The sequence below is a fragment of the Wyeomyia smithii genome, chromosome 1, assembly GCF_029784165.1.
Source record: "Wyeomyia smithii strain HCP4-BCI-WySm-NY-G18 chromosome 1, ASM2978416v1, whole genome shotgun sequence".
Taxonomy (NCBI): domain Eukaryota; kingdom Metazoa; phylum Arthropoda; class Insecta; order Diptera; family Culicidae; genus Wyeomyia; species Wyeomyia smithii.
The window spans coordinates 161,076,240-161,092,493 of NC_073694.1; the positions used below are offsets into that span (position 1 = coordinate 161,076,240).

General features: G+C 41.3%; 2 protein-coding genes across 11 annotated transcripts in view; one reads left to right on the forward strand and one right to left on the reverse strand.

Annotated features, from left to right (window-relative positions):
- The window catches only part of LOC129733813 (octopamine receptor beta-2R), a 525,686-nt gene that overhangs the window by 318,936 nt on the left and 190,496 nt on the right, over positions 1-16,254 (forward strand). The gene's annotated exons all lie outside the window — the stretch shown is intronic.
- LOC129733219 (octopamine receptor beta-3R-like) overlaps positions 1-16,254 on the reverse strand; it is a 325,956-nt gene that overhangs the window by 27,115 nt on the left and 282,587 nt on the right. For all 9 annotated transcript variants that reach the window (XM_055695222.1, XM_055695231.1, XM_055695100.1 and 6 more), the window contains one exon: positions 13,251-13,362. In XM_055695222.1, coding sequence (XP_055551197.1) covers positions 13,251-13,362 — 112 coding nt within the window. The remainder of the gene's footprint in view (positions 1-13,250; positions 13,363-16,254) is intronic.

The window sequence follows — 16,254 nt, forward strand, 5'->3', positions numbered from 1 at the left end:
ATTCGATTGGAAATTTAAAATTATCGTTTTTCTGTGGCGATGGAGCTGGGTTCTAATGCTTGTTAGTCTGTGGTACTATATAGTGCTTAAGAGAAGCGAGTATATTATTATTTAGCGTAGTGAGGGGCAATTTTTCGCACCAAAATAAACTCCTAAAGATTGGTTTTGTTACCTACTCGTACATGAACTTCTTGTCCTCAAATGCATTACGAGATTTGGCCGAATTTTGTTTGTAGGATGAGAACCTCGCTTTCAGTAGAAATACTTGAATTTGAAAATTTTGCTCCGTATGTAAAGCAAAACCTCACATTTAATGGGGTAACAGTTCGTATTAGATAAATGATATAGGGTAACGGGGGTATTTTGGCCCACATGCATATTTTGGCCCACCCGGTGACATTTTACGCATTTTATCTGATAATTTCAATAAATATTAGAAAACTTTGCATGCAACATCGAATAACACATCTAAGAATCATACTACACTAAAATTTTCGGCGAAAAACTGACTCTAGGTAGTGTTATTTTGAAATTAGTTCATACACATTCAAAGTCATGGCTGAGTCAACCCAAAGTCAAGAGGAAGTGGTAATATACAAGTCAACGTCCGGAAGCTATTGTAAATAATATGTATGCTTTTGAAACAATTCGTTGTTGTAGTAACATCAATAAAATGTCATAGAAACAGTTTGTATACTCTAACATGTTGGAAAAAGTTGAAAAAGTAGTTAAACGCTAGCCGAAATATGTTTCCCTCTTTCTGGAGTGAACATGTTTTGGCCATGCCAAGTTTTGACATCTCTTTGTTCACCGTTCAGCCGTTGCACGTGAACAAAGAAGCAGCTTGTGACAATTTACAGGTAATTAATTCTTAATTTATCACATTTAACGATATAAAATATGAGAATGCCTGTCAAAGCGCCATAATCCAAATCATTTCATTTTTAAATGCCTAAAATTTGCAAAAACTCAGAGCAGAAGGATGTTATCCTCAAACCCACTATTTTTGCTCTAAAAATACCGATGATGATCTTAAATATAATTAGTCCGAAGTATTTCCATACACGTCTCTAGATATAAAGGTGGGCTAAAGTAAAAATTTGGTGGACCAAAATCTGTTTTTAGTACTTCGTAGAAATTTTGATATTTCTAGGATATTTTTCAATATATTGCATTGTTGAACGGTGTATAATAAAATAGACACTTAGTTTTTAACAATGGTATAATAGAGTCGATATTTATGTTGAAAAATTGTGTTTGTTTTTAATGAACTAAGCGAACACTTCCCAAAGCTGGCCAAAATACCCCCATTACCCTATTCGATATGTCGCGCTGAAATGTTATTTTTCTGAAATTCATAAATCATAATGTTCTCCCCCACTCTCTTGTTCTGCTACGATTAAGGATCCGAATGTTCTCGTGTATTTCAATACAAGCTAGGGAATAAATGAAAACTTGACAGCTTTGAAGAACGACTTCCTGAAGTTCGATTAAACTGATATTTCGCGAAGGGGCCCTGCACTTTTTGACTATTTGGAAAAGTTCAATGCTCTGACTATAAACAGAGTATTGAATACTCATAGTTGTTTTAAAGATAGCTCGACCAACGAATGTTCGTATGGAACTTTGTTCAAAACGTTGCGTACAAATGTTGCAATCCAGTTTACCCTTTTTAATGCTCCATGAATGAGTAACAAAACTAAAGATCACTTCAATTGAGTCGTAAGCAGTTGCGCTCAAGCGGTTTGCCTGGAAATGTTCAATAAACAGTTTCTCCGCATTGCAACGCTTTCATCCTTCATAGATACAGTTCTGCTAAAAAAACCGTCAACCGTCTGGTATTGATTTCTAACAGCATCAGCGCGATAAAACGTGCAATCACCACGTGCTGTGAATCTTTCGCTTTTTTTATTACTTCCAGCCATCGATAAGACTGTTAACTCGAATTTATCGTATCCAGTTAGAGAACAAATTCAATTACCATTCCTTCTCGTTACGGAACAAGAGCCGTGACAGCGGAGGAGTTGCGAAACCGTGACGATATGCTCTGTCATGTCGCGTTCGGTTGCAAAGCAGTTGTGATAACGCTGTGAAAAATGAATTCTTCAAAAATCCACTTTAATCGTCGGGGTAGTAAATTTCGCTACAAAATTTGATGAAACAACCTAAATCAACGAATAAATAGAAAGAAAGAAAAACACAACAGAATCATTCGCCATCATCACCAGCAGCGCGTAAAGGTGCCAGTAACCTTTTTTTTTTATAGCTCCACTCAGTCCGAACGATTAGGTGTGATGGAAAAATTGACTGATTGACTGATTGATTCTCGCCAAAGTGCAAAAAAGAAGCGTTCACCAGCGGTGAACGTGATTCCACAGAGTAAATGGTTTTCCGCAGACACTAATCGAGTTTCCGGCAACTGATTTCTGCCAATAGCTGCATTGAAATCTACATACGACATTGATAGCCAGTGCGAGCGCCACGCTTGGGGTAAAATAGGTTAGCGGACAGAATTTCGTAACCATTGAATCGTATTGAAGAGTTTCGAAATAAATTACTGTTTAGGATGAGAGGAATATAATTGAAAGATAATTGATTGGTTCCGTATCAAGCATTTATATGATTTATATTCAGAGATTCGCATTGGCACTTTTGACTTGGACGAGCGAAGTAATCTGGCAATACTGGATTAATTTGACAGCAGGGGTCTGACGTTTAATGAGTATCCCGTATCCAAAATCTTAACGCAATATGGCGTCATTTGTTCAATAAACAACTTGAAAACCATGATTTTCTCGACCACAGTGCAGTTCAAACATTTAGATATATTACCGTGTAAATGGTGATACCAAAATTATCACAATAATGATTGTCATTACTGTCAAATTTTGTCGTGTCTTGCTGTGTCAGTGGTACCCCAACGTCAGTGGTACCACAATGTCAGTGGTACCACTATATAATTTGGTAACGCGGTTTTATATCGGATATGATGTCGATAGCCTGGCCCTGTTTGATAGACTATTCAGTCAGCTGATTCAATATAAACACAAAGGATTTTAATCAAGTGATGTCAACTTATAAACTGCTTTGAAATTAATTAATTTTCATAATTTTGGGGATTATGGTCTACCTACCTATTCGAAAATTTGGAAAAGATTGGAAGTGTCTGAATCTAAATACTCTCGTGTAATGGTGATTCGTAGCATGATTGTTTGTGTTTCGGTGGAGTTAAAAAGAACAATTCAATAACACAGGTATATTTTGATATTTGTCGAATTTGCTATGACAAACATTAAAACTATAAAAAAGTTGAGCAAGTGAACGCAGAATCACGACAGATAGTCTTATGTTCATGTATTGCTTGCAATAGGTTACGAAACTCGATTATGGTTAATCATCTTCATGGATTGCACCATGAATTTTCTGTAAAAAATCTCTTCATTCTTTTTTTTTTTCAAAAAAAAGCTTTAAGTCATTCGGAAATAATGTTAAACGTTGTTGGAGCACAATTATCGGTAGAGCACCTCTAAAAACTATGGGTGAAATTAAATTCTACTCGATGAAAATGTTGTAGAAAATTAAAAATTATTCATTCAAGGATTTCCTCATAGTTGAGTCTAAATTCAAAAACTGTTTATCAAAAAACTGATTCAATTTTAAATTCTAGGTAGCTGCTAGTCTAGAATAAATGGTGAATAATCACTTTTCTCAGTTTCTTTTGAATTATATTATAGCTTCAAAAATATTAGGTGCGCAATTGAGTACTGGCTGTTTTTTTAACACATCTTCATTTAAAAATATAACTACCTGTTAATTATTCAAAGTATTGTCTTACGCAAGCTACAACTTTTCCCATATTTCTGTTAAAGATTGAATACCTTTACGAATAAAGTGTTAATCTTTTGTGGTTATCCACGAATTAAGCCATGCGCCATCAATCTCAGACAAAGACCAAGGATGGTCTGTCAACCTGCCTGTAAACCGTGAACGACGTTAGCCCTGTCGAGGCTGAGGACTCCTCAAAGGTGAACGAGGCACTACATCAAGACGGCCATTGAAGTGGCCCGGGTTGTTCCGGGTAGTCATACAGAAGTGCCTGGATGACTGCCCACAGAGGTGAAAACGACAGAAATTGTTTCTATTGCCGAATGTTGGGAAATCGCCGGGGGTCCATCGGCATACAGATCCATCTGTCTGCTGGCAACTGCCGGTAAGGTGCTTGGGTGGATTATCCTCAATACATTGGTGAAGTACACATAGAAAGTAAGCGATTTGGCAAGTAACCAGTTTGGCTTCCGGAAAGGTTGGTCCACGCAGGATGCTATTCTCTTCGTCACCAGGACGGCAGAGCTGGCAGTCCAGCGCAAATGAAGGGGCATTTACCATTGCGCAATCATCACACTTGACGTGAAGAATGCATTCAATGAGCGCCAGCTGGGACTTCATAGCGCTAGCTCTTAGAAGCGTCCGTGCTCCGGTGTCGTTGTACGGGATTTTGGAAAGTTACTTCCGGAGTCGAGTACTAGTTTACAACATGGAGGAGGGTCAGAAGCGCGTTCCAATTATCACTGGTGTACCACAAGATTTCATCCTGGGCCCGGTGTTGTGGAATGTCATTCATGACGGAGTGTTGAACCTAAAGTTCCCTGTAGGGGTGTGATCGTCGGCCTAGCGGACGACATAACGCTGGAGGTCTGCGGCGCGTTGACCGGAGAGCTCGAGCTGACAGACGCGCTCTACATATGCTAGGTCGAAGGCTGGATGCACTCCAGGAAACTGGAGTTAGCGCACCTTAAGACGGAGGCCACGGTTGTAAAAAACCGTAAATCAGAGCAATAGGCGGTGGTTAAATTTAGTAACTGCTCATCTATCTCAAAGCGATCTTTGAATCTCTTTTGGGTTATGGTTAACAACAAGCTTATGTTCAAAAGTCATGTCAACTATGTCTGGTAAAGGGCACCCGATTTTCAAAGTTTTCATACGGTTTTATATGGAAAAATCCACTTTTTCAAAACTTATTCTCTAGAGATGTCCAGTTGACTTCTAAATATATTTCGATATATGATATTAACAGGAAACTTCTCTGGGAAAATTTTTTCTGGAGACCGTAAGCCGCTACGATGCATGTAGAAAAAGTTATTCACCCCAAACTGGTTGAATGTCTGACGAACGGTTCATCATTGAATTTTATTAGCAATACTGCTGCAGCATGCATGACCCAGGTGCACATCCGAGCAGGCTGAGGGCACACAAAATTCACAGTTTGAGCTCTACGGCCTTTTGTTTTTACTTTTTGAAGTTTATATAGTTTATACTTACTTCAGGTATTGTGCCGAAAAATCGTCGTTTGAGGGAAGTGTAATTTTTCTCATTTCATTCAGAGACAGCGGCGGCTGAAGCGTATCGCTTATTTAAGGAAATGCTGCTTTAAATTGAACAATGTGTCGTGATTGGTTTCGACTCTTAAAAGACGGTCTACCTTCCGTGAAAGTAAGGCCAAAAGCCTTCAAACGCTAAATTGGAGAGATTATTCGATGAGGATCCATGCAAAACACAGGAACAGCTTGCTTCGGTTTTATAGGCTACCCTCCGAGCCATTTCCAAGCGATTGTATCCTTTTTCAAAATAAAGTTGTATATCTATTAAAAGACGCGGCTGTATCCTCATGTTAGGTGTCGGCGTACAACAGCGTCTGACCCGGAGCGAGCGGCTGAATTACGAAACGCGGTGCCTCGCCAGCTATATCTAAGACGGCAGCCCCATCGCGAGACTAGGTATCGCAGCCCTAGTAAGGCAGTATACCGAAGGTAAAATACTTCGAACAATCCAAATATAAATACGGAATGGAATGATCGGCATGGAATTAGGCGTACGAAAAAGGACAACGATTATTGGAAACTCGGTACTTGGAATGTGAGGACTCTACTCGAACCGGCACGTGCGGATATCCTGGCTAGAGAGCTGCAAAAGGTGAATGTCGAGGTTGCTGCCATGCAGGAGATAAGGTGGCTGAAAACGGGAGAAAACGAATTCCGGGCAGTAAATCCTATTGCGGGCACTTCATTCATGTACCACATCTACTACAGTGGCGGCGTGAAAGCAGAAAGGGTTATAATTAAGGGCAAATTTTTCAACTACAGCCTGATGAATATGTACGCATCGACCAACGATAAACCCGATGAAGGGAAGGAGAAGTTCTATGAGCTCCTGGAAAAAAGTATAATGAGTGCCTAGGACACGACATCAAAATCGTCATCGGGGATGCAAATGCGCAGGTCGGGCAGGAGAACTTCTTCCGCCCCGTGATTGGTAGAGAAAGCCTCCACTCTACTACGAACGACAACGGCCTGAGGCTTGTCAATTTCACTACAGCCAGAGGTATGGCTATCTGTAGCACTTATTTTGCACGCCGGAATATACGAAAACACACCTGGAGACACTCAAATGGAGAGGCCTGCTCCCAGATCGACCATGTTCTGATGGTAGACACTTTTCAGACGTTACAGACGTGAGGTCGTTTAGAGGACCAAACGTTGACTCGGATCATTATCTCGTAGTTTTCAAGATTCGCGCCCGGTTGTCCAAGGTGTTAAAATCTAGGAAGACAAGAAGGATACAGTTGAACATCCAGCGGCTATCAACTGAAGAAGTGGCTACAGAGTACCTGCGGAAGGTTGATGAGTGGATCGAGGATCAAGTTGAAGGTAGCCTGAATGAACAGTGGAGGCATATCCCCAGTGCAATCGCACCACAGCGGGAGAAGTGTTGGGTACATCTGCGACAGCCACGTCCAATGAGTAGTTTGACGCTGAGTGCCAGCGAGCGACGGATGAAAAGAACCGCGCCAGAGTTCACATGTTAGCCACGGCTGTGACTCGTCAGAGCGTTGGAAGATACCGGGAAGCTAGAGCTGCAGAAAAAAAGACTCCATCGCCGGAAGAAACGACAGCATTGGAAGCGGATTCTTGCGGGGGCGGAAGGTTGCTTCTCTAGACACGATGGGAGAAGCTTCTACAAGAAGATAAATGGAATCAGAAACCGGAACGTGTCAGCCCCTGTCATGTGCAACGATAGGGAGAGGAACCTGATTACCGATAGAATGGAGGTGGCCAGGCGTTGGAAGGATCACTTTAGTGTGCTGTTGAATGGTGAAGAAAACAGCGTAGTCGAAAGGAGCAGGATGGTGATTGAAGATGATGGCAAAGCTGTGGACCCACCATCCATGAACGAGGTTAAGAAAGCAGTGAAAGAGCTGATGAACTGCAAGGCAGCTGGTAAGGACGGCATTCCAGCCGAACTCTTCAAAGTCGGGAGCGAACAGCTGTACCGTGCTTTGCACCGGGTCATGCTGAGGGTGTGGTCCGATGAAGAATTGCCCTCGGACTGGTAGGAGGGTCTCATATGTCCGATCCACAAAAAAAGCCTCCGCCTGGACTGTAGTAATTATCGGGGCATAACCCTTCTCAACACCGTTTACAAAATTCTCTCCCGTATTCTGTTCCGTAGACTGAGGCCGTTGTCGGAGACCTTTGTTGGTGATTACTAATGTGGTTTTCGCAGGGGACGCTCCACTACGGACCAAATGTTTACCCTGCGTCAGATCCTCGATAAATTTCGAGATTTTAGCCTGCAGACTCACCATCTGTTCGTTGACTTCAAGGCAGTTAAGAGAAATGAGTTATGGCGAATTATGGTCGAACATCGTTTCCCAACAATACTAGTTAGGCTGATACGTGCCACCCTGAAATGCTCTACATCATGCACCAGGATAGCTGGTGAGATATCGGATTCTTTCGTGACGTTAGATGGTTTGAAGCAGAGAGACGGGCTGTCAAACTTATTGTTCAACATCGCATTGGAGGGAACCATACCGGAGGCCGGCGTGCAAAGAAGCGGCACCATCATTACGAAGTCTCACATGCTTCTCGGTTTTGCGGACGATATCGACATCATTGGTATCAACCGTAGAGCTTTGGAAGAGGCCTTTGGACCTCTCAGGAGAGAAGCTGCGAAAGTAGGGTTCATCATTAACTCTACCAAAACGAAATACATGGTGGCTGGTAGAGAGCGTGGTAGTCCGACGGATATTGGTGATGAGGTGGTGTGAGACTTTTGAAGTAGTTGACGAATTTATTTACCTGGGTACACTAGTGACATGTGACAACCAGGTTGGCCATGAGATAAAAAGGCGGAAAGCAGCTGCAAGCAGGGCCTTCTACGGATTGCGTAGCCAGCTGAGGTCCCGTAGTCTGCAAACCCGTACTTAACTTGCACTCTACAAAACAATAATTCTTCCCGTGGCCCTCTCCGGCCATGAAGCATGGACGTTGGAAGAGGCCGATCGGCGAGCTCTTGGCGTTTTTGAGCGTAGGATGTTTGGCGCAGACGCATGAACCATGAAGTGTACCAGGTGTACAAATCGGCGGATACAGTTAAGCGGATAAAACACGGCAGGTTGCAGTGAGCTGGGCATGTAGCTAGAATGCCGGAAGAACGACCAGCGAAGACTATATTTAACAGAAATCCCGATAGAGGCCGTCGACTTCGAGGTAGGCCTCGCACCCGTTGGATGTTTGCTGTCAACGAGGATGCCCGCGAAATAGGTGTTAGGGGAGATTGGAGGATAGCAGCCCAAGACCGAGTGATATGGCGACGTATTCTGGATTCGGCAATGGATCGATAATCGGTCTGTGGCTGTAAAAGTAAAACTAAAGTAAACTATTAAAAGAAAAGAATCAGTGAGGAATTAATTACGCATCTAATAATACGTGTTTCTTGATAAAATAATCTTAATATACACTCCCCCCACAATTATGGAACTCCCACAATTACGGATCACTTTTGTGTCTCAAGTTATTCAACTCAGTTAAACTAACGGTTCGAAGGCATGTAACATTTTTGAAGTAAAACATGCCACATTTGCTAGCTTTGAACACAGAAAACATCGTTTTTATTCCTAGATTGATGTGTTTTTCATAAGCGTGAAATATTGTCTTCCAGAATCTATCAAAATATTTGTCGTTTTTCTCAATCAGCGTAAGTAGCACGCTCATCATTCATAAGGTTCATATGTGATATTATCGCTAATTCTCGTGCAAAAAATAACTCATACACAAACATCAAGGTAAGTTCTTCACGATTCATCGAAATGTTGATGGTTGATAACGAATTTTCTGTAAAAACTATTTATTTTCTAAGTGTTCCATAATAAGGATCGACACAAGATAGTTCTCTATAAATATGGATCACTCCGATTCAAATGTGATTTTCACCTATTACAACACCCTCTCAACTTCTATTGAGCTCTAAACGGAAGCTAAACAGTGCTGTGCCTTTGAAAAATATTATCTCCTAGGCACGAGGGACAGGAAAGCTACGTAAAGCGGGAAACTGTTATGATGTACCGTATACAATGCTCCATTGCTATTTTCGGAAGCGACAGACCTGGACTTTCGATCTAACTGCAACCTCAAATGCCACATAAAATGTGGCCAGGCCATGCGGGATCTTTAATACGATTTGAAATATGGTATTTCTTCAAATTACATAATTTGAATGAGGTTTATTGAATAAATTCGTTGCAAAAAGCTGTTTTTATTATGCTGATCCATAATATGATGCGAATTGTCTCATAATTAGAGCCGCTCTCAAAAGTGATCCATAATTGTGTATTTGGTGAGTTATGAAATAAATAAACTTTGTGAGAAATATTCATAAAATATGGAAACAAATACTCAATGAAGTGAAAGATTACATATTTCTGTGACTGAAAACATTTAGAGATTACTAACAAACAATAAAATTGGTCAGAAATGATTTTTTGAATTCATACATCTTCTTAAGTGATCCATAATCGTGGGGGGACTGTACGCATAATTTCGAACAAACATTTACGATTTAATTCAAATTTTACATATTTATGTGACTTAAGAAACTTGAGGTTGTTCAAAATCAAATAAAACGCTCTTAATTTAACAAAGCATTGGCCCAGTAAAACTGTTGTAAATAGCTCATTCACACACGCACAATAGTGAAATAAAATGCCAGTGAACATCTGAGAATTGTGTTACAGTTCTTATCGAACTGGGGTGCGACAAAAACAGTGTAAAATCGAACGTTCTACAGAATACGTACCTATGGTAAATTCAGAACCTTCTTATAATATTAATTTCAAAATCTATTAGAATGTGGCTTCAATGTAAACCTACATGTTTTGTTGTTTTTTTTTTTTTTTTTTTTTGTTAATTGCTCACTTTGTGAGACAGAAAATCTAGTTCTTCCAGGCGTTTGACAGGTAGAAAAGGAAATTTGAGCAAAAATCATGGGAATGAAGCCTGTGTATACGCACCGACAAACGATGAACTCTCATTGGGTGAAGGAGGAGTTCTACGAGCTCCTCGATAAGACAAAGGTAGAGTGCCCAAAACATGATATCAAGATCGTCATCGGGGACGCAAACGCACAGGTCGGACGGAAGATATCCGGAAACACACATGTCAACACCCCAATGGCAAAGCCTGCTCTCAAACCAACCATATTTGGTTGAGGTTCAGCAATTCTTAGATGTCATCAATGTGCGGTCCTTCCGAGTCCCAAACGTCGACTCACACCACCATCTCATGATAGGAACAATTTGCGCCCGGCTGGCCAACGTATACAAGACGAGCACTTCAAGGAGGATACGGTGGGACATCCAGAGGTTGTCAGCTGACGGAGTTGCTGCGCGGATTGGTGAACCGGTTGAAGACCTGAACGAAGAGTGCAGGCACTCCCGCGTTACGATCAGCAATGCAGCGCGACAGGTGGTAGGCACGACCGCCATATGTGGTTCGATGTGGTGACGGGTGCTCGCACGATGGTTATAGCAAATCATGTGACTCACCAGAAGCGCGAAAGGTTAGAGCGGTCGAAAAGAGACTCCATCAATGCAAGGAACGTGAGCACTGCGAACGATTTTTTACGGAGGTGGAGGCTGGTTTCTCCATGCACGATGCGACAAGTTTCTATGAAGTAGTAAACGAAATCAGTAACCAGACGGTGCCAAACCCTGTCATGTGCAACGACAAGAATGGGAACCTGATAACCGATGAGAGGCAGGTGGCCATACGCTTCGAGGTGTTACTGAACGACAAAGAGGATAAAGCCGTCGACAGAAACAGGAGAGAAATTGAGGAGGATGGACAAGCCGTGGATCCGCTAGGCTTTGAAGAGTTTAGGGAAGCTTGTAAAGAGTTTAAAAACCACAAAGCAGCTGGAAAGGACGGCCTCACAGCGGGACGTTTGAAGCCGGGAGTGAGCGGCTGTTACGTGCAATCCATCGGCTCATCTTGAAAGTTTGGCCCGAAGATGAACTGCCAGCAGACTTGATGGGCGAGCTCATTGCAGTATTTATCGAGGCATAACACCCCTACTGCTTACAAAATTCTCTCTCGCATCCTGTTCAATAGACCGAGATCGTTGCAAGAAGCCTTTGTCTGAGGCCGTTGCAGGATTGCTTTAGACTGAGGCCGTTGCAGAAAGCCTTTGTCGGAGAGTACCAATGCGGTTTCCGGGAAGGGCGATCTACAACGGACCAAATGTTCATCTAGCGTCAAATTCTTGACAAGTTCAGAGAAGTAAACTTGCAGACTCACCATCTGTTTATAGACTTCACGACAGCATACGATTGAGTTAAGTGCAACGAATTATAGCAGATTCTGCTTGAATACGGTTGGCCAACAAAACTGCTTTAGCTGATTCGTGCCACCTTTGACGGTTTTTCATCATGCGTCAGGATAACGGGCTTAATTTCGGACTCGTTCGTGGTCTGAAGCAGCGTGGAAGTTCGTCTAGTCTTGGTACTAAGATTGTGATAGATAGACGAACTCGGGTACTCTAGTAACGTGTGACAACGATGTTAGCCGCGACGTAAAGTGACGGATAGCAGTCGCAAACGGGCATTTTTGGGGTTACGTAGCCAACCGAGATTCCGCAGCAAGCATGTCCGCAATAAATTTGTGCTCGACAGGGCGCTGATGGTTCCGGCGGTGCTCAGCGGTTATGAGCGTTGGTCGATGAAGGAGTCAGACCGGCGAGCATTTGGAGTCTTCGAACGTAGGATCCTACATTCAATACTTGGCAGGAAAACTCAGTATCATCGAGCTGATGAAACACGGCAGGCTACAGTGAGCTGCCCGCGTAGTACGAATGTCGGAGGAGCTACCAGTAAATATAATATTCTGTAGAAAACCTGACAGAGGTCGGCGACTCCATGGTAGACACCGGTTCTCGTTGGATGTGTGGTGCAGATAAGGACGCCTGATCGGTGGTGGTTAAGATTAGTTGGAAGAGACTAGCCCAAGGACGAGTGATGTGGAAACGTATTCTGTACTCGACAGAAGGTTCTCAACGACTTAAAAGTTAGTAGTAACTTCCAAGAAAAAGTAGTTTTTCATCCTGATATTTTCATTAGAAAAAAACATTACAATAGCAATAGGTTTCTACACAGAAACTGAAGGAATAATATAACATGTTCTTGGGGTATTTGAAATTTGGTGTTTAATTTAAAATAATTTTGTTAAACTGGTTTTTACCAATTTACTTACTTTTAGGTTATTAAATATTAATTTTCTACAGTGCGTACTTAGACAGTTTTGGTATGCAATCAAATGTTTCTAAGCTGCAAAATAGTTTTAAATAATGGCATGGTAAAATACATAAGTCTTTTTACAAAGTGTCTACTTGTGTGTTTAAAAGTTATCTGCAACCGCAGGCTCAATTTTCAATGGCAATTACGTTATCGTCTGTAAAACGTTGTTGAAATTTGTATACTAAACAGAAGTAACATTTTACTTTTTGTGTCTCGAAAACATTCATTAGGAGAGAAAAACTGATTTCCGGAAGCAGAGAGTCCAGCTACCCAAAAAAAACGTACTGAAAGCTTTCCAAAAAATAACTTTTTACCAGTGATTTTGATAATAAGTTTTAAAATATTGTTGATATATCTGAGAAACGCGAAACAACCGATTATTTGGTCAAATTATAAGAAGAGATTTGATTTTTGAAATTTTTGACATCCTAAATAACGCGCCCAAAAATTAACGTTGTCGATTTTCAATTCATTTGAAATTGAATTAATATTAGATGAAAAAAATTTACATATTTTGGTGTTTATGAATTAATCAATAATTTAGTCGCGAAAACAGTACGATGTAAACGTTTGCCCCGCATTACCCCAATCCACAACCGACAATTTGTCTGTTTATACTCACCACAAGAAGAACGGCAACCAGCAGAGTAGAAACACTCCCATGATGATTCCCAGCGTCCTGGCCGCCTTATGTTCCGCTCGCCAACCTTTGGTCGGTCTGGTAGAGGTTCCACCTGGTGCGGCAGAGCGGTATCAAGACGTTGTACATCGTTTACATTAACCCACGCCCCAGCGCAGTTGCACGATGGACGCCATCATCATCATCATCATCATCCGCATGGTGTAGTCGTCGTCGTAGTCGCCAACGTCAGCGCAATTTATTAACAGAGCGAACGTCGTGTGCCGGACGTTTAATTGAATTTCCGTTGTTTACATGCAGTTTCGGTGAATGATGGTGCGGTCAGGGCGACCGGCAGCGAGGTGAACCAAGAAAGAAAAGTGAAAGTTAATTTAGTGGATTTGCTTACGTTGGATATTTTCTGTTCCCAGCTCCCTCCTGCACAATCTCGAGCACCAGCCAGGCAGGAGGAAACGGAAACAAACGCTGCACAGTCGGTCGAACATGAAGCAGTTAGCATTGGAGGAAGCGAAGCGCGAAAGCTTAGAAAAGTCAACGGAACCAAATTTACTGCTGATCGTGCTGAAGAGATAATAGGGTAGAAAATAAACACATAATGCACATGCGATGCTCCTGGTGCACCACAGAGAGAAGCAGCAAAGAGTAAACTCAAGCAAATTACGTGCTTTTTTCGATCCAAGTCTAGTTTTGACGGAGAGAGCAAATGGTTGAACAGTCAGATTTCGTAAGGTGATTTCATCTGGAAAGTTAATTTATTCGTTATAGTCAAGTCAAATACTAGAGTGTCTTCTTTTCTTATCTATAAGACTAGATTTTCTGGACCTGAAGATGAAAGCATAGCAAGAGAATGATGTTTTTTTCACTTCAGTGGATCGAATTCGTCCGATGGAAATATATTTTCCCTTCGTAGAAAATCGTCATAGTTCAGCCAGTAGACAGCAACTAAACTAGAAGTCAGCACCCTTCTGTAGTGTATCAAATTGTGGAATATAACTTTGAACCAAACCTCTAACTAAAAATCTACGCTAGATGGCATGCAACATCATTCAAGCTGAAAGTAATCATCCATCAAAATTATAGCAACTTCGTAACTAACTAAAGTTCAAACTCAATCTCTACTCTACACTTTTCGTTTTTTGTTATTATACCTTCCATGTTTCACCTGCGGCAATACTTAACCGTAAGGTAGCTTTTTTATTAGTTATATTCACCCCGGATCGCAATTACCGGTTACCGAAAATCCGCCGCCACCATTTTCGTGCGAAGAAAATTGCTCATGCACTCTGTGCATTCATTGCATATTCATACATTACGACCGGCAACATAGCCATGTGCCGGCTTCTCGCCTGGAAGGGGTCTTATTAATTATTGGTAAAAGCCCACATAACCATTCACTGTGAAAAGTAAGACAAAGCCTTAGGATTTGTTTCTGACATATGTACGACAGTGTCTGATTCGAAGCGGGCCACTGACTAATGAAGTGTCTTACCAGCTACACCCAATATCGCTTGGTCAATAGACTAAGCTTGCGACTTTAGTAAGGAAATACATATTTAATTACAATCTGATCGACGTTTACGCATTGATAAACGACTAACCGGAAACGTAAAGGAAGAATTCTACGAGCTACTTGATAAAATATATAGAGAGTGCTCGAAATCTGTTTGTCAAAGTCTACATTTCTCTGTTTAGTTGTTGATGTATGGAATTGCTGAACTGATTGAATCCAATCTTGGATTACATATTTCTTATACAAAGAAAGTAGTTTCAGAGATATTGAAAGGGGAGTAGGTAAACTCATCAGAGGAAAGCGGATCATAATTGATGAAAAAATCGAGGTAGAATTTAAGTATTTCCTGACCCTCAGTCAAGCCAAGCGTTGATTTTCGAAGCCATTGTTGAATCTAAGATGGCAGCCTACAATTTCTTAATCTATACATAAATATGAAAACCTTAAAAACAAAGCTCCAATATTTTTTAACCGGGATGGTGATTTAAAACCGAAAATTGCTGTTTAACGACATTCAGAACCTCAAAATGATGACCTTCAGTTTCAAGGAATATAACAACGACGAAATATCAGTGTCTTTGTAAGCTAGAAGACACCTAGAGATTGGGCATTTATTCATGCTTTATCTCCTATCTGCTTCGGTCGATTTTATGATCATTTTAACCACTGTGGCTTATAAAAACAACATAATTTTATAATGTGTTCTGTATGAAAAACACGTTAGTAGAAGCTGACGGACTGAAGGGTGATTTTTTCTTCGAGTTGGCGGCACTGGTGTGTAATTGCGTCCAAGTATCATCTGTCAAAGTCAAAATTGATCAATAAACGATGCCATTTCATCATAGAAAGACAACGAACGAAAACAAAATAACGAAAAGACAACGAGAAATAACAATGATTGCAAAGCATAGATATCTATAATCAAGAGTCGTGTTACAGCCATTTTATTGGTGCCATAATCGACTTACTGAAACCACAATTAGAAGTGTTGTTAGCAAATATTGCACCAAACTTTCTTTGTTGGACATTGACACATCGAGAAAAACAACAGTTAGGTGTAGTTTATGGGCCGGCTTAGTTCTTGAGCCGTTCTTTAAAGACGAGCTTGAATCTTGATCTTGATCATACGAAAAAAGGACCATCAAGAGAATTGGGAACATGAGGGGCTCGAGCAGCTACTCCGTACCAGCGATACACGAAAATTCTATGAGATGTTTTGCCAGTCTCGCAGAGGCTATGTGCCACAAGCCTACATGTGCAATGACGCGAATGGGACCGGATGCCAGTGAGGTAGTCGACAGGTAGAAAGAACACTTCGATGGACATCTTAATGGCAATACAGCAAGCAGAAGCAGAACTGAAATGACCTAGAAGCACCAGCAGTAGATGACCGAGTACCAGCCCCCCATGTTCTTGAAGTTTGTTGTGAGATCAGAAAGCTGAAGAACAACAAAGCCGTCGGCAAAGACGCGCTGC